The sequence below is a fragment of the Perognathus longimembris genome, chromosome 6, assembly GCF_023159225.1.
Source record: "Perognathus longimembris pacificus isolate PPM17 chromosome 6, ASM2315922v1, whole genome shotgun sequence".
In the NCBI taxonomy this organism is placed as follows: domain Eukaryota; kingdom Metazoa; phylum Chordata; class Mammalia; order Rodentia; family Heteromyidae; genus Perognathus; species Perognathus longimembris.
This window is the reverse complement of record NC_063166.1, coordinates 83,675,890-83,693,878: the sequence shown is the minus strand read 5'-3', so window position 1 is coordinate 83,693,878 and position 17,989 is coordinate 83,675,890. Positions and strand designations below refer to the sequence as shown.

Below are 17,989 nucleotides of genomic sequence, written 5' to 3'. Positions count from 1 at the left end.
GAAGGGAGGGAGGGAGGGAGGGAGGGAGGAAGGAAGGAAGGAAGGAAGGAAGGAAGGAAGGAAGGAAGGAAGGAAGGAAGGAAGGAAAAGGAAGAAAAAAATTCACTGGAAAACCAGAAGAACCGGCTCAAAGGCTGTGGGACTTCCCTCCTGCCTGTGGGACCTCTGAGAAGTGGAGTCTGCTGGCTTGGTTGGGCTCTGTGAGCTCTATGCTTGGCATTCCTGCCCAGAGCTAGATGCACTGGGGGTGGGGGGGGGTGGAGACACACACCCAGCATGGTCAGGGGGGCCGTGGAAGCTATGGGGACCGTCCCTAGCTTCAGCTTGCTCTGTCTCCAGAGTCCGTGGACCCCCAGGTCACGGTCGAGTCTGAGTGCAGCCCTCCTCAAGCTCTGGGGTCCCCATGGCTACTGTCTGAGACCAGACACCACCCACGCCCCCTGAAGGGACGCACCCACGCATTCACCTTGGACGCAGGCCTCTTCGGGCCCCACCGGCCTTCCCTTTCTCTTCTTTATCTGGCTTTTCTGCTCCCCTGGAGTCACTGTGGGGGAAAAGAGCCGATTTTAATGAGTCAGCCTGCATTTCAATGTGGCTGTTTTTTTTTCAGTGTCAAATTATGACTTCCTTTTCCCCACCAACGAGCACATTAGCACGTTCCCCCAGGACTGCAGCTCGGCACCGATTCCGAGTGCTGGGGGCTTGGTGGGTGGGTGGGTGTGTATCAAGTGCGGCACACACTTTCCACTTACTCATAAGATGTTTCAAAGCCCAGGAAGAGGAGAGGAAATGCAGTTAACACTGGGTTTTCCAGTCAGCAGCCCCTGGGCCCCGGTGGCTGCAGATGTGCTCTCGGGGGCCCATCTGGGTCAGGTAGGACCTGAGAGCCACATCCCCAGCCCGAGCTCCCAGGGGACGGGGTGGGGGGGGGGGGCTGGAAGCCGATGCTCCACACAGCGGGGTTGCTGAGTCTTGGCACAGAATCAAGGGAGGGAGACAGGGACCGCTAGCAGGACACCCGGCTCGTGAAGGGGGCCGTATCTGGGCCAGCCTGTAGCAGACCTGGGCTGCCTCCTCACCTGCTAGGATGAGCCATGCTTTACCTGGGTGGCTGGAGCAGGAAACAGGGTCTCACACACACAGAAAACCCAGGTACACGGGGGCTCCCTGTGTCCCACTTGGAAAGGGGGAGGTAAGGCTGGAAGGACCCAGGAGCCATTTGTGAAGAAGCGAAACCATGTGCACTGGGGAGGCTGGTGGGGTCTTCAGTCTCCCAAATGGACAGCTTCCTCATATCTGTGCACCCTGCTGCTGAAATCAGCCACGGACATGCAAGCCTCCCTCCCAGGAGGCAGCCGGCATCTGCGGTGTCCTGCCACACATCCCCCAAGAGCGAAAGATCAGCAGCCTCTGGGCTCGGTGCCTTCCTCTTCCTGGGTAGCAAAGCCTGGTTGAGCCCCACTGCAGCCACCTTTGAGAAGCCCCTGGCCCCGCCGGGCCCGCTGGCACCTGGTCCTGGGGGTCGAATAGGACCAGATGGGATTCATACCTGCTGACACCAAGGAGGTGCTTGCAGAAGCGTCGGCAGGCCTGGTCATCTCTCTCAACACAAGCACAGCGCGAGGGGGTCTGCGTGGAGGGCGGAGAGCTCCCCGGGATGGGCCCTGAGGACCTCTTGCCCCGGAAGCTTCCCTTGTAGTTCGAGAGTCCATAGGGCACAGTCTGCCTGCAAAGCACAGTGAAGTCAGGGGGTACTGCCTCCTCCCGACACGGACCATTGTGGGGCTCAGCGTCTCCACCCCCACCTGCCAGGAAACATGGGGTGAACCGGGCAGCCACAGCTCCACAGCCCCTAGGAGGCAGGAGAGGGTGGAGGGAGGGGTTGGAAAGATGGCACACCGGGAGGAGGACAGGTCTCCCGAGTGCACGCCGCCCTCCTGCCCTGGGATGGCCAACCTGTGTCAGGGTTTCAGCCTTTTGTAGATCAAACCCAAAAGATGGTTCCCTCCGGGCAGGCTGCTACCACCAGGAGCCCAGTGTGGGCCTCCGGCTCACTCCCCGCGGGAGGGAAAGAATGAGGGACACGTGGCAGGCCTTGCTCGGGGGCGTGGCCTCCGTGCCTCGAGCTCCTGACAAGAGCAGCCAGGCTGACGCCGTGCCGGCCCCGGCCACACCCTGGCTCTAGCACTGCGGCCTGAGCACCTGCACGTTCAGACTTCTGGATCCATGAGGCTCCGCTAGCCAACCCCGCAGCAGGTGCTCCCCCCTGGGGTCGCCATGAGCGGAGCTTCTTTCGAGGGCACCGAGCAGGCCTCGCTGTCCACCCCGAGACCACGATGAAGGCAACTGGGGCCTCAGGCGGGCCCCCTGGCCTCTGGACACCGTTTCCTCCAAGACACGCACACCAGAAGGGCGCTGTAGCCCTCCGGGAGGGAGTGGCATGGTCTTGGCATGGCAGCTGAGGACCCAGCTGTTGGGAAAGTTGTATTTTGAAACAAAAAAAAAAGTCTGAAACTGTTGACCACTTCTGTTTATGGCCCACGTGGGACGGGGTGTCGTGGAGAGCCATGAGTGGTAAAATATGGCTCCTACGCCTATGCGCATTCAAGCCCGGGCTCTCCAAAGGAGAAGAAAGACAATGCTGGTGGGGGGTGGGGGGAGAGTTAACGCCATACGCTTCTTTCACTAATAGAATAGAACATGACTTAGGGGACAAATTATTAATAACTCCGAGAACTGTAAGTAGCCAGCGCCACTTTTCCAGTAAGTCTCGGTTTCCTCATTTGTCCTCGGAGACGGAGGCCCCTTGGTTTCAATGAGCTCCATGGAGCACCACCAATTACCCAGCTCAAAGGATGCCCTCCCATCCTCTCTGCAGGCTCAAAATAAAACCAAATTGAATTTCTTTCCTTTAGAAACACACTCCATGGAGCCTTTTTTGGGGTGGTGAGAGGAAATCAGGCCGGGCCACCCCACGGTGACCAGCTGCTCCGAGCAGCTCATCGCTCCCTGCCGGGCTCTGAACAATGTGTCCGGCCCGACTCTCTCCCCTTGCTCTTGTCCCAACTCTTCCCACCCAAGTGCCTTGAGAAGCAGCAGATGTGGATCGCGCCTGCTGAGGCAGGCCCAGCTGCGCAGCAGAAGAAAGAAGGGTCCCATCTGCCGCCGGACCCTTCCTCCTGCCCCATTCTCCCCGGGAACGGCCGATGCGGACAGGACGGCAAACATGACAATGCAACCGTTGTTGTGAGTCCAGATTTGGCGAAAGGTATGTTTCTCCAGTAACAGGGCCACGCTAAATCTCTAAGTGTTGACATTAGATCCAGTCCCCCGTTTCTTGGTGAAAATTACACACAAGGAATAACAACGCTTCCATTTTTCTATCAGCGGTGAGGCCTGCAATTTTGAAATTGCTCTCAGCTGATTTTGCATTGGCTTGCGGGTGGAGAGCAACTCAACTGGAGAAAAATGATCCGCTGTGTTTTAGGAAACACGACACCGAGGTGTTTGTTAATAGACGTGTTTAGCACTTCCCCAGAAGTGCAGCACAAAGCCATCTGCATGCAGACATCACCACCATTTCCAAGGATGTTTACGAAGAAGGCAGCCCCTCCCCAGGAACCGAAAGACTCTCAAGAGATGGCCAGATCCCCTTTGGCAGGGCCTGCTCTGACTAACATATGCAGGGTTTGGAACAGGAGTACAAATGGAGACTTTCCTTCCATAAATCTAACAATCAAAAGAGTTTTAGATGAACTTAACAAGCTCTTAAACAAGAATTCTTGCCCCCAATTTGAACAAATATGACTTCAAAATGCTTTGGAAATCCAGCCTTGAATTTAGGATTGGAGAACTTCCACGGGCATTTGGAATACAGAAGAGCAAGAAGACCTGGCACCTTGTCTTCCTTCTGCACCGTCGTCTCCTACCCCCAGGGAGACATCTCTGGTTGCAGCTCCAAGCTCTATCCACCTTCCACTCTGCAGGAAGATACCCCTTGGTCACCCTGCAAGCCGAAAGGCATTCTCTGACCTGGAGGGTCAGGGCCTATGCCACCCGGGAAGTGTGACTGGGAACCCTGAGAAGGTGGGACTTGTCAGGGGAATGAATATCTGACTTTCAGACCTACAGATTCCTTGCAGCAAAAGATGCAGAGCCAAGAAAAGGTCCTTGGTGGCCCTCTAACTCACAGGGCAAGTCATGTTCCTTCTTAGAGTTCTTCTGAGAGTTGAATGCCAGCTCCTCAAGAAAGAGAAGCCAAGTCTTGTACTTCTTTAGCACCAGCCACAGTCATAGCAGAAGGCAGAGTAGACAAGAACTATCAAACAAGCAACTGGTAGCTAATTCTGGGGTAATGGTAGTCTAACAGGACTGGATTCGTCCCACCCTAAGGCGCGCAACAACCCCAAACATCATTACAAAGAATCTCTTAACTTCTGTCAAGCACCCGCTCTGTTCCTGGTATAGTTTCAACTGTGATATGGATGCAGAAAGGCGCACGTGTGTCTGTGCCTCAAAAAGCTTCATATACTATTGGAGTATGAACTCAGGTAAAGGGAAATGTCAGCCCAGCACGTACAGGTACGCAGGATGCAGAGAGATTGCCTGGCAATTCTGTCCTTACCTTGTAAAGCAGTTACACCGTCACCACCATTCCCTCCTTTCCTGATTGAAAACAGTGTTTTTGGACAATGAGATGCTACATGGGAAATATTTAGCAAAGGATTAGCAGTGAATGAAAGTTAGCTACTGTTATTATTTCCTTGGTCTGGGGAGTTGTTAGTTTCATGAGGCAGAAAGGGAAAAAAAAAGTCCCATCGATCAGGCCTGCATTTGGGTTGTGTGACTAAGCGCTAGGAAGGGCAATAAGGACCCAGAAGTCTCCAAGGCACGGCAATGCTCTATCCTTTGGGCAGGCCTGTCATTCACCACTGCCTGCCCCTTGGGCACGGGCATTGCATTTGTGTCTCTGCCCTTTGTCCCCATTTTGTGAATTGGGAACAAGAAGACTGAACAGTGGAACCATGCTTTCTTAAAACACAGAGCCCAGCCATTGATGTTTCCTTAGAACATAGATGTTTGCTTAGAGACTCGTGCAAGAGAAGCAGATGGAGAGATGAGAAACCACGTGTTCCCCACCATGCCTGCATCTGCAATGTCTAAGCGGTGCGCTGTGTAATAAATCGTCTCTCAATTTGTGCCCTGAGAATATCCATTATGTGATCGGCAATCGGGGTGCCAGGGTCTTATTTATCACGGTGTTCCTTATTTGTCAAGTTTTCCCAAATGTCATATACAAATGTTATTAAATATTAAGCTCCCAAGTCTCTCCTACTCATTCTTCATATGCAGCACCCCACTGAAAGCACTTCATTTGTCTCTACAAGAAGTTTTTAAATAAGCAAAATGACTTTTTAAAACAACACCGTTTTAAGTTCTGTGTTGCCTGTTCCTAAAGGAATGAACTACTTCCACGTTCCTGAGTAGGAAACTGATGTCTTCTGAATCGCAAGAACAGGCCTGGAGGATGACAAAGGCCAGCCTAGAAAAAGCAACAAGGCCTTACCTTCCAAATCCCACATTTTCAGAAAAGGTGTCAACCTCTAATTCCCTTTGGACGGCTGAGCAGTGCTTCGGTAATATGCAGCCCGTGTTAGGATGTGTAGATGCGGGAGCAAACAAACAAAGGGCCCCACACACAACGTTTTCTAATTTCATACACAGGTTAGCAAATCGGTATTGTTTACCTTCTTCAGTCAATGTTGTTCTACTGGCGATCTCACAGGACTATCCCCCATTTCTAGCTTCCCACCGCCCCGGGAAAGACCATCTCCCAAGGCCCTAGGAAAGGACCTGCGGCCGCGGAGCACCTGGGAATCTCGAGGACAGTGAGCTCTGTGCTGGGGATTGGCTGTGCGGCTCTCAAGGAGTTCCGAAACAGTGCTCTTGAGCCTTCAGACCCAAGGTGAAGGGCCGCTTTCCCTGTCGCCTTGCCGGCGTGGCTGCTTCCCTGAGCTCGGCCGTAGCACAGGCGCTGGGGTCCCTGACTGCGAGTTTCTTGGTCATGCTCGCCAGTGCACGTCAGCAAGGACCATCTGTGAAACGACTACCCAGCACATATCCCAGATGCGTGCGTTCCGGGTTGGCTGAGTGAGTGAGTGAGTGGACTTCCACTTGGCGCCATGTCCAGCTCACTGGCACGGGAGGAGCTGCATCTTGAGAATAACTGGTAAGACTCCAGCCTCGCCGTGATGGACGTCCTAGGCTTCGTAGACAGACAGGCCATGCTGTGGGAGGGCTTCCGGGGCGACCCCAGCTCTGGCCACCCTGGGAACTTGCTCCTTCAGAGCTCTGGGGACACAGTAGAGGTCATCCTTTGAAGCTGGAGAATGGCAAGGCCGGCTGGGTTCTTCCAAGGCCTCACCCAGCTCCCATTTTCTCCTGGAGTCTTCGGAGGCCCAATCCGCCACCTGGGCCTCCTCGAGCAGCACGATCCCAGGAGGAGGCCCTAGACACCTGCCCTCCAGCAGGCAAACCGTACTGGGCCTGGGTCCTCCGCCCCTCTCACACCACAGGGGGAAGGCTTTCTCCCAGGCAGTTTGCAGTGTCCTGTGGCCGACAGCCCTGAGGCTGAGCTTTAAAATAACCCCAGCTCAGCTAGTCCTCCCCTCACACAGAGGTCCAAGGAAGGAGAAAGATAGGAAAAAGGCCTGTTCTTGTGAGCTATGGGGTTTTTCAAGTAACAGCCCCCCTCCCCCAGAGTTATTGAAGTCAACTCCTCCCAGGGGTCGAGAACGGAGCCATCTATGGTTGCTCCGTGCAACCACAAGGTATCAAATGAAGCAGGGCTACAGTTTCTCTCCCCAGGCCCTCGCACCCCTGGCGAATTCCAGGTTGAATGGAGGCATGAGGACCTACATCTGTCTGGCCTGGCTTCATTAGAACTTTATGCAAAGCTGCAGACAGATGGGACTCAAAATAGCTGCGTGACGTGGAGACAGAGCGGGCATCAAGGGAGCAGATATTCTCCTAGGGATGGGGTATCCATGGAAGGATTGCTTTGTTAATACTTATATTTTCCACGCATATTTTTAAATAACGCACAGAAAGCAAGAGAAGCCAGCCTGGCTAATTCTCAAGGATTCCATGTTTGGTATAGAAAAGTTCCTTAGCAACAACAACTGACTTGTGCGTGCCCTTGCAGTGATAACAAGATATTCATTTTCTGGTATAATGGTTTGTGCAATGCTCTCTTGGCAGCTCCAACAAATGTCTCACTCACCTACCTCAAACTAAAAGTATTGAGGTCTTTAACAGAGCTACTTCCTGCTCACCCTCCACAAGTAAGCCCCAGCTAGGATGAGGGGAGAGGCAAGACAGGCCAGCTCAAGGTCAGATCCTGCCTTAGTAGAAAGGTGGATATTTTGTCAATTGAATTTTTGCACCCATTTGGGTTGTCCACAAATATCGAATTGCAATGTCTTTACTTTTCCAGCCCAGTGTCCCCCCCCCCCCAAACCTCTACACAGCCTGTATTCTCGCCCTACAAGAATCCTGCAGAAATCATATTGATAAGCCAGGTGCTGGTGGCTCATGACTGTAATCCTAGCTACTCAGGAGGCTGAGATCAGAGGACTGGGGTTCAAAGCCAACCTGTGAAGGAAAGTCCACACGACTCTTATCTTCAATTAATCACCAAAAAGCCAAAAATGAATCTATAACTCAAGTGGTAGAGTGCCAGCCTTGAGCAGAGGAAGGTCAGCGGGAGTACGCAAGCCCTGAGTTCAAGCCCCAGCACTGACACACATCCTCAAAAAGAAAACACAATCCTATTTATAAAAGCCAGAAAAGATGGGCATCCCTCTCCTTTCTCAATGAGTTGCTCTGACTTTCAGCAAAGCTATTGGACACTCTTCAGGCTGTGGGTGACTCTGTCCCCGTCAGCCATTTGTACTGTGTTGTACTAGGCCAACCCTCTCCCGAGGCCTGGGCCTTTCTTCCTGACTCAGGAGAAGAATCTGTTTCTGGTTTTTAAGTTGCTGGGCTAGATGCACATCCCTGTCTTGCTGTGTTCCAGAGTTCCCGTTTATTAGGGTCTCCTGCTAAGTCGGCCTGAGCAGGCCATAAAAGAAGGCAGGTTGAGCATTGCCAAGTTGTGAGAAAGCTCTTGGCTCTAAGAATCCAGGCCAGGGCAGAGGAGAACACAGGCAGATGCACAGTCCTGTTGAGTGGCTCTAGGGAGACCTGGTGGGTGGGCCAGGATTCTGAATGCCCCCCCCCCAAAAAAAAGCACCTCTGCTTTGCCCGCCCTGTGACTCCTACCACTGCCCTCAGTCACTCTCCAGACTTCTTTTCCCTCCGAGAAGAAATGATAGCTCTCTCAAACAGGGGAGGGGTCTGTGTACACTCACACTTGGGTGTGCCTGTGTCTGTGCACGGGTGTGTACAATGTGCGCGCCCCTTCCTGCGCATGGGTATATTTCTCATCTTCAGGAACTCTCCATTGTCTGCTGAAACACGAAGTAAAGAACGGAACATTTTCTCACAGAACTGCTCCGAAGCTGGGCGGTGGCTACACAGAATCTCCTTGAGTGTGAACTGGGGCCCTTTACAAACTCCCCACTGGTGGAGGGAGGGAGGGAGGGAGGGAGGGAGGGAGGGTTGGAATTCTGAAGCAGGCTGATTCCAGCTACCACCATGGAGCCTTCTTAAGGAAAGTATTGTTTGCCTCCCAGCTTCTTTTGTTTTAAATTCTTGCCGGGATAAACCACACCAGAGATGTTGGGGACGTTCATCTGCTTTCAGATTGAAGGCCAAGTTCCTAGCTGCAACATCCCTTTCATCTAGCAGAAATCCAAATGCTTCCTCAGAGTCACGCTGGGTCACAACCTCTTCCTACCAAGTGTTCTTGATTCAAACGAAACTGCTTTGGAGCCTCGGCCAGGGTCAGTTGCATTCCAGCCAAGCCTGTCTTTGCCCCTAGACAGCTCACATCCTTAGAGCAGCTTTCGGGGTTTCCATTCCCTGGGAACCCATGAGAAAGGTCAGCTTGCGGGGTCAACCTTGCCAACAAATTCTGAAAGTGAGCCCCAAGGCTCTCACATTGGGAAGCAGCTTGCTGTCGAATGTTCTGAGAACCCTGCGAATCCCAGGCAGAACCAACATGCACGGTGTGCTGGGTTTCCAAGCAGGAGATGGAAATGGTGACTGGAAACACTGACTCACGGGTGAAGGAAAACCGAGGTGGGTCAGAACTTGGAGTTCAGCATGGCTGTCATACAGCACCATCCTCTTCTCCATGTCCTGCCCAAGGCAGCCATTCCTCCGAAACCCACCCCCATGGCCTTTCCTGAGTCTCTTCCGCCGACTCCCAGGCTCTGGCCCCCATCTCAGGACCCCAGTAACGCTGGGCCCTGAGATGGGAAACGAGGTCCTAGGCGCCCTGAGTCCTCAGCTGCAAACCCTGGGCACACAGTCTGCCCCCCCTCTACCCCCCGCCCCCGTGGAAGCAGGCACTGGGCTCCCCTTCCTTCCAAAATTCTCCTCCAGGAGTTTGACTGATGACTCCACCCATCCTCGATGGACAACGTCCTGTTTTGTGGAGGGAGCTGGGCCAGGGGACTTAGGGGACACCTTGCTCCTGTCCCCGGACCTTCCTGTTATATTTACCGAGCTCAAAGGAAGCGATAGGAAACCTCAGAGGAAGGGCACAAAGGGCAGGGCTAAACCCACCCCACCTGCAGCCACCTTTGGCCACCCCAGTCTATCAAGGCGCTTATCAGCAGCAGAGACAGCCAGGTGGCCTTTCCCAGAGGCTGGGAACTTGATGCTAATGGAATGCTAATGGCTGTGCACCTGCACCTCGGCTCTGGAATCGCTGGAGGCCTCTAGGACAGAGAGCGCGGGCTTGCCCAGGATTACTGTGGGTGGTTGAGGGAAACGAGAGTTGCAAGTCCCTAGAAGGCCAACTTCAGCAGCCCTAGAGAAAGAATGTTGTAGTCACGAGTGCCCCTAAATGCACCAAATGGGCAGGAAGGCATCTCTGGCTGGGAGCGGTTTCTGCAAGGTTGTCCTGGCCCATGATGGCCACATGGTCAAGACCTTGAGTGTTGACCAGATGCAAAGTGACCATTGCTCATGCGCTCTCCTACACCATCTTCCAAACACCTTCACTCCTCCAGCTCCAGCAACGCCCCCCACACAGACAGACCTAGTCTCACAGAGGACACGCGTCCTCGGAGAAGATTCCGAATCCCAGCAAAAATGATGTGAGCCCTGGCTTGAGCTCCTCCCCGTGACAGGCAGGACTGCTCCCCTCGAGGAGAAGATGGGAACCAAGGGACCCTGGATGACCTGTCTCATCCCTCAAAGTGAACATTCGTGTGAAGCAGGACCCATGAGGCATTGGATTCAAACAGACCTAGTTCTGGCCCTGCCCAGTCTTAGCAACAGCTCCAGGTAGCCAGAAGACAGAGCAGGGCATCAGCCCAAAGAATAACCCTGTATAGTGCAACAGCCCCATAAAGCCAAGTCCTGCCCCAGCATGGAGCAGGGGCCTCAGAGTGTCCTCGAGTATGGGTCTCAGCTGCTCAGGCCTCCAGTGTGCCGGGCCTGCAGTCCTCACCGGGGGCCCTTGTGGCTCGCAAAGGCTAACAGGGAGCCTCACACTCCCCTGCCAGTCCACAGTATATTTCCAGAACAAAAATCTAGGACAAGAGGTGGACCAGAGAGGTGGGCTCTGGCTCCTGTACTCACTCATGTCTATCAAGTCACCGTGCGAAGGCCACCTGTGTTAGGCCATAGGATTACACAATGAATCCGCATCCCAAAGAAGGGCATTGGGATGGGGGACCGGGTCTTTCCTCCACCTCTAGTCCCAGAGCCACCGGGACACGGCACCCCACCGAATCTCAGTGACTGACTGACATGGGATGACTAATGTGTGCCCACCGCCACTGAGGTCGGGTCATTCAGGAAACTCTCCCCCAACCAGAAGGGGCACGACACCATTGTCCTTCTGCCTCGGAGCGCCATGTTTCCACCGCTGCCCCTGCTCAGGGCTGGCTCACAGACAAGGAGACTTTTACAGGGGTCCCTCCAGCCCTCTGGGGGGCACCCAGCTCTTTCCAGTCTGCAAAAGGCCGGGGGTCCAGATCCACCCCCAGGATATTCTGGAACTTGGAAATGTGTTAAAACCCTTTCTTACGAACACAAGCGGCGAGGGCAGCCTTTGCGGAGATGTGGTCTGTTTGTGGTAGAATACATTAGAATGCCAGTTCAAACGTTTTGTTAATTACAATGATGATGATGATTTGACTCTTTACTTCTTTGGGGGAGGAAAAGAACATAAAACAAATGTCATTCTTGTGGGATGAAGTAAGCGGGACATGCCCGGCCCAGTCTGGCAGCAGACTGGACATGCCCCGGCAGGATGCTGGTCAGTCCTTCGGAGCTCAGGGGGAGCCGGAGGCCAGCACCTTAGGGAGGGGAGGCGGGGATCTGAGGGCGGCTCCCACCTCCCCATTACGGCCAGGACTCCCAGCCGGTGCAGACGGCAGATACCAGACTTTCCGCCACACTCGCATTTCCAAAACCCTGCCCTGCTCTTTCCATAAATACATTCCTATTTGTCCGCCATGTGGCTGGGATTTTTGTTTGGAAAACATGGTCACCAGCGCAGTCTCGCAGTGCTTTGCTTGTCCGTCCGTGTCGGAATGAACAGATGGCAGGGTCCCGCAACCGCAGGGCGGGGAGGGCCACAGCCCGCGTGGCTGGGGGCTCTGAAGCCCAGTCACTACTGGACCGACCCAGAATTCCTCGGGAGCCAGGCCATGCCGGGACGTGGCTAGAACCGACATCGCAGTGATGGTCAATCTGATGTACCGACTTAGCTAGGAGATGGTGCCAGGAAGGAGGAGGGAAGGAGGAGGAGGAAGAAAAAGAAGAGGAGGAGGACGGGGGGAGGAGGAGAAGGAGCAGGGAGGGAAGGAAGGGAGCAGGAGCTGCCTCCTCTGGGCTGCCTTTGGGCTTACGTCTGTGCCACCAGCATCAGCCCGGCCTCCTGTCTGCAGACCCGAGGCTCAGCAGCCGCCATCTTCCAGGAGACCAGCCCTGTCTGCCTTGTAGATACGCGGGCCCACCGTGCCCGCCCCATGTCTCTGGAGAGCCCTAACCAGCACACGGCCCGCATTTCACACTTGCGTTTTCCAAGCAGAGATCAAGGGGTGGCCGGCCAAGTGCACAGTACGTGTCTCTGCCACCTCTCCTCTTCGTACCTTATCCCTGGCAAACTTTCCATGGCAATCAAATGGGTTGCGCTTGCCCTAGTTTGGATTTTGTTGGGGGTTTTGTTGGCAGACCGTGGGGTTATCTGGGGGTTGTGGCGTCTGAAGCGTTCCTCACGAGGCTGAGGGGTTCCCGTCTCATGAAAGTGTCGCTGTCCCCTTCATTACCTGTGGTCTCAGACCCCTCTACAAGGCCATGAAGAGCCGTTGCCAGAGGGAAAATCTGCTTCCTCTCGGGGACCATGATCTTTGGGGAGATATGATGAAATGATTAGGGGTGATGAACCCCAGGAAAATATACATTCCCACACCAAGAGCAGCAGGGAGGTGCAGGCTCTGGGAGGGGGGCCCTGCCCACACACCCTACATGCAGAGACCCCGTGGGAGGCAGGGCGCCTATAGACCAGAGCTGCTCCAGCCACGAGGCAGGGGAAGAGGCAGGTATAGGATTTAATCGAAAGTCAAGCAGGACTTGTGAAGAAGCCACTACCTTCTGGGTACTGCCAGACCGGGCTGCCTAAGCTCAGCCTGAGGAAGGAAACGAGAGAAGGGGAGAACCTCGGCTCTCCTGTCTCAAGGCTGGCCTAGACAGCCACCTTTCCCCACGGACGCAGGCTGAGTCTCCCGCGTTATTCCTGAGCTGGGGAGACGTAGCCCAAGCCGCCCCAGTCTCAGCTTGGGCCTCTGAAGGCTCTCACAAATGTGCTTCAAAGATTAGGTCAGATTGTGGGAAGGCTGATCTCGATTGAACCACACAGGTTCAAGGAAACATCCAAAGTTCACCATCGGGCTCCTGAGCAGAAGGAACCAGGAGAAGGCCACATCCTGGAGAAGAAGTCGTGGCACTTAGTGAGATTAGGAGGGATGGAGGACAATGCGAGCAGCGCTGAGACAGAAGGGGTCCAGCCCTTCTGAAAGTGTCACGCACCATGGGTGACCTTTCCCTCCCTGCAGTATTTCTTCTGATTCTCCTCTTTTGCTCGAGTCTCATGGTCCCTGTCACTACATTCCCCCTGTCCCCACTTTTTTGTTCCAGACATTTTAAAGGGAGCAAGTGTACCTATCTAAATGAGGAAGGAAAAGAAGGCATCGGCAATGGCTGGGGGAAGGTAGAAAGGCCGTACAGGAAAATCTTCCTTACAATATTTATTTTCTTGGTCTTTCAAAGTGCTCTGGTCTGGTGGCTGTCACTTTCATTACAGACACTGGATTTACCCTTCTTCCCCACTGTTTAGAGCAAAACAGAGTAAGGGCAAAGGGGAAAGTGGTAAGTCAAATTCTGAGTGAAAGTGATCATGTTAACTATCCTGGGAAAAGTCACAAAGATCCCAGCTTGGTTTTAGGCCACGCAAGATAAGTCAAAATTCTGAGGCAGAATCAGTGCTTCTTCTCAGACACGTCCCAAGCAACCGCTTCCTCCCCATCCAGGTCCTCCCCATCGGGTGCTGGGTAGCTTGGAGGACAGGTGAAGGGCGGGAGGGGCCTCCATATGCCCCCTCCCGTAGGGCCCCTGCCCCCCACAGGGCAGACTTGCTTCTTTCTCCTTCTGGACTCATAGCATGGGATGCTCGCTAAGATCAGGGCTCTGTCCCATTGCTGGGGCGCTCTGTTCAGTGGCGCTAATTTGGTGAGGTCACACAGGCAGGAGGATAAGAATCCCAGAAGACAAGCGTCAGGGTGATGGAGCCTATAGGAAAAGATGGCCACGACTCCCAGAATAGGAAGTGATCCATGACAGCCCCAAAGCCATAGCTTTTGTCATCCGCCAGTGACGACGGGAGCTCATCGGAGGCAGCCGGACGCACAAATCCCGCCATCAGGATCAGGAAGAGAATCTGCGACAGCCCAGGATAAAGGACCAGCATGTCACCTTGGTTCAAAAGTGATTAAGGATGGCAGTGGTGGCCCATTAAACCGAGCCCAGGGTCCATCTCAGTGCTAAATGCGTACAAGTGACCAGGTGGCCCGCCAGGATGCCGGGCCTATCAGCCACACTGGCATGGAGACGAGGCTTAAGGACCCACCTGGATGTGGGTAGAGCTTTGGTCACCTTGGGTTCCTCTGGCTTACCCTCCCGTGTACTTCCTTCTTGAGCTATCTGGCTAAGAAAGACACCTGACCCCCCGAGGGTCTCTGAGGTTATAAATGAAATCACGAGGGAAGAACCCAGATGCCTCCAATCACAGTGGCAAAGTTGCCTTTCCGGGCCAAGAATTTGTACTCAAAACTATGTCCAAGTTCCCAGCCAGGAAGCTCTAATGAGAAGTGGGCCAGCAGCTCCCAAGGTCTGAACGGTACCAGGGAGCGCACCCCGGCAGCGTCCTGTTCAACCCTAGGTTCCGGAGATTCGGAGAGCAAACCAGGGGGTGGCCAGAGCAAGGCCGGGTCCTCTAGAGTGTTTGCAAGGTGCGTCTCTGCAGAAAGGCCTCCTGAGACCGAGATGGAGAGCGCGCCCCACGGCCCGCGGCAGGCTAGCTCAAGACCCCACCGGCACGCGGCGCCAGGTCCTGGGTAAGAGCTCGTAAGGACGAGGAGGAGCAGCCCTCTGTGCTGTGCCAGGAGCCAGTGCGCGAACCGCTGGGGCTGGGCAAGGGGGCATCCCCCCGCCTCAGCCCTGGGAAGGCAGGGGACGAGGAGCCCCTGGCGCTAGCCTGGACCGGGCTATCAGTCTGTGAGCCCCGTGTCCCCTCCCCAGGGAGCAGGCTGCTTTCAAGGAATGTTAGACTGCTTGGGGTCTCAGAGGGTCAGGAGCTGGATGGGCCCACTTAGCCCCCTGGGGCAGCAGAGTCTTGGAAAGGAGGCTCCCAGAGACTTCTCAGGTGTCTAATCCCCTGGCCGGATTACTTCCCCTCCGACAGAGCCCCCGCTCGCTGGATTCCTAACTCTAGATGGAGTTTCTCCTGGGCCAGGCTCTCAGAGGGCATGCAGACTGGGCGAAGGCCAGAAGGAGGCCCCGTAGAACCCACGAGTCGTGCCAGGGCCGTTGCCTTTCTCCTCCCTCACCCCCCCCCCCCCCGCGCCAACTCACTCAGGAGTGTTGATCCAGATGATGTCCAGGTGGCAATAGTAGACGCACTCCTTGTCCTTGTAAGTGAAGCACGTGCAGCGCCGAGCACGGGGGCGTGCGGGGCCCCCGCTGGCTGCCGGCTCCCCAGAATGGCCTGGTCCCTGCTCCTGCCCACTGGGTGGACCCTGCACTGCCGGGGGGGACGCGGTCTTCTTGCTGGGGCCAGCCACAGTCTCTTTGCAGTTCCACTCCGATCGGGCTGCAAGAGGGGCCCGGGGCACGCCGGGCCTGCCGGCACCCCCAGCCTGGGAGCACGGCACGATTCCTGCAGGAGACAGAGTGAGGGGCGCGGTGAGGGACCCTTCTGAGCTGCAGGGGCAGAGGCCAGCTGGGGGGGGGGCAGGGGGGGCATCCGGTCAAACCCTGGGCAGGAGCAACACAATGAATGCACAGTACACATTCGTTGCAAACTCGGTCCCAAGAAGTTTGCAAAGCTGTGAAAAGTTTGTAAGTGATGTGCATGCTGGGTGCAAAGCTTGCAAGCGGTTTGCACTCTCTGCAAAGTCTGAAAACGATTTTGCCCTGGATGGAGGAAACCTTGCACGCATCAAGCTTTCCCTGCAGCCTCGGAACAAGCAGCTTGCAAAGTTTCTGCAAAGTTCCCAACTTCGTGGAAAACTGACCAAGTGGTTAGAGGCTGCAACCCCCAGGTCCGTGGGGTGCAGCCCTGGCCTTGCAGTTCTACCAGCCCGTCCCCGCCCCCCCCCCCCCCCCCTGCGCTAGGCTAGCTCGCAGACCCCTCGCCCCGGGCTCCTTTTGTGTGCGCTCGCTCGCCCGCCCGCCCGCGCCCCGCGAGGTGCGCGCCACCCACCCGCTTACCTGCGGCGGAGGTCACTGTGAGCCCGAAAAGGAGCCACAGCCCTGGCTCCATGAACCCCGATCAGGCGCTGGAGGCCCGGGCCGGGAGGAGCACGGCCCTTCGTGGCTGCGTAAAGGCACTGGGTTCGGGCCCAGCTGGCAAGTCCGGCGGCGCACCGGCTGCGTCCCGGTTCCGGCCGCTAAGCACGGTCGGTGGCTGTGGTCACGAACTTGGAGAGCGCTCTGCCCATCCCCGAGCGGGGCTGGCGGCGGCGGCCGGGGCTTTTCTGGCTCCTGCACCACCCCCTTCGCCTCCCCGCCTCCCTCCCGGCGGGGCTGGAGCGGCGCTGCGGCGCGCGGGGCCTTTGAACCTGGGGCGCACCGGGGGTCGCCGGGGAGGCGCGGGGGCGGGGAGCCGGCCCCAAGCCCAGCCCGCCGCCGGCCGCCGCAGCCCCAGGCCAGGCTCACCCAAAGTTGGGGGGGGGGGAGGCCGCGAGGCCCGGTGGGTGGGGTGGGGAAGGGTGGGGGGGCCTTGACAGCTGCACAAGGCTGTGATCCGCGGGGTAACTCCGCAGACTCGCAGGGCTTGCTGTGCCCGACCTCCTCCGTCCCAAAATAGCAGCCCCTTCCCCAAGAGCAGCCCGCGAGACTTGCAGCCCAAGTTGGAAAGGAAAGCAAGCCGTCTGGGCTCACCGAATGCCACCCTCCCCTGGTGCAGGGGCTGCGGTGCCAGGGCTCCGTGGACTTTACACCCGTGACTCATGGGCTGATAGGTGGGGAAGTGGTCGGGGGCAAAGTTACAAACATTCCCCAAGAGTTAGCGGTCTTGGGGTGTCTTCACAGCCCTGGCAGGTGGGGTCTCCTCTTTCCACAGCTGTAAGGTGGAAAGGCTTCCCCCCCCCCCAAGGAGGCCCCTCCTTCCTAGCCTCCCACACCCCTCAGGGGAGACCCACTGACTCCATCCCAGAAACACTTCTGGGAGGCCTGGGTCTCTCTTCACTTCCCAGGGCACCCACAACAGATGGAAAGCATCTGTAAAACCTTGACCCCCCCCCACTCATAGACCTTGGGGTTCAAGACCCTCCCTGACCCCCTGTCACACCATCTTCCTAGATGAGTGATCAAAGGTGCTACAACTTCCGCTCTGCACATTCGCTCACTCAAAGCCACCATGACAGGAGGAAGCTCAATGCACTCCAACTGAGAGACCACGTGGAGAAACGCACCTGGAGGGAAACTGAGGCCTGGTGACCAACAGCAATGTCAGCCACTGAGACTGGAGCAAAGGAGATAGTGCACTCTCCCAGACTTCCAGAATGCCAACAGATGAGAGCAGAGACGCTGAGCGCTGGAGTCACATTCCAGGTGCCGGAGGGTTCCGTGGGGGGCGGGGGATGCTCACTTGGACAGGGTATCCCCCAGTGGCTAGGGGAGGGACACACCCAGACTTACAGTCACCTCTTTCCTTGGAATTACATTGTTCTTCTACAAAACAATCTTTACCTTGAGGAATGGCTGGAGAAAGAGAAAATACACTTAAGAGCTGGAAAAGAGAAGGGCAGACTACAGTTCCCAGACACATGCAGACATGGGTGGGAGCCCGTGGCCACTTGTTTCTGCTGCCACGGAGTCCCGAGACACCCAAGGAGCCTGCCATCACCTGTGGAAGAGGAGCTGCCTGCCAGCTGCAGCCACCCCTGCCCTTGGTCTCCCTCCTCTAAGATAGGGCATGCTAGCCATGCAGAAGCAAGAGCTTCAGAGGACGCGGTCCCTTGGCTGACCATGAGGTGGGCACCCTGGTTACGGGAAGTGCCCACAGTGGCATCCACGACTGACTCAC

The 17,989-nt window shown here is 55.9% G+C and overlaps 1 protein-coding gene across 1 annotated transcript; it reads right to left on the bottom strand.

The window, feature by feature from the left end:
* Positions 1 to 462: 462 nt before the first annotated feature.
* Edn3 (endothelin 3) lies at positions 463 to 16,334 on the bottom strand. Its single transcript, XM_048349424.1, has 4 exons — positions 16,171 to 16,334; positions 15,313 to 15,616; positions 1,550 to 1,726; positions 463 to 544 (listed from the first exon to the last, which is right to left on the bottom strand). Exons 1-4 carry the CDS (start codon positions 16,220 to 16,222, stop codon positions 463 to 465), a joined length of 615 nt encoding a protein of 204 aa, XP_048205381.1. The 5' UTR covers positions 16,223 to 16,334.
* Between the last annotated feature and the right edge of the window lie 1,655 nt (positions 16,335 to 17,989).

Coding starts and splice junctions, on each gene's coding strand:
- Edn3 (XM_048349424.1), bottom strand. CDS start 16,222: ATGGAGCCAGGGCTGTGGCTCCTTTTCGGGCTCACAGTGACCTCCGCC. Junction 15,617..16,170: donor CACAGTGACCTCCGCCGCAG/GTAAGCGGGTGG, acceptor TGTCTCCTGCAG/GAATCGTGCCGTGCTCCCAG. Junction 1,727..15,312: donor ATCTGGATCAACACTCCTGA/GTGAGTTGGCGC, acceptor TGTGCTTTGCAG/GCAGACTGTGCCCTATGGAC.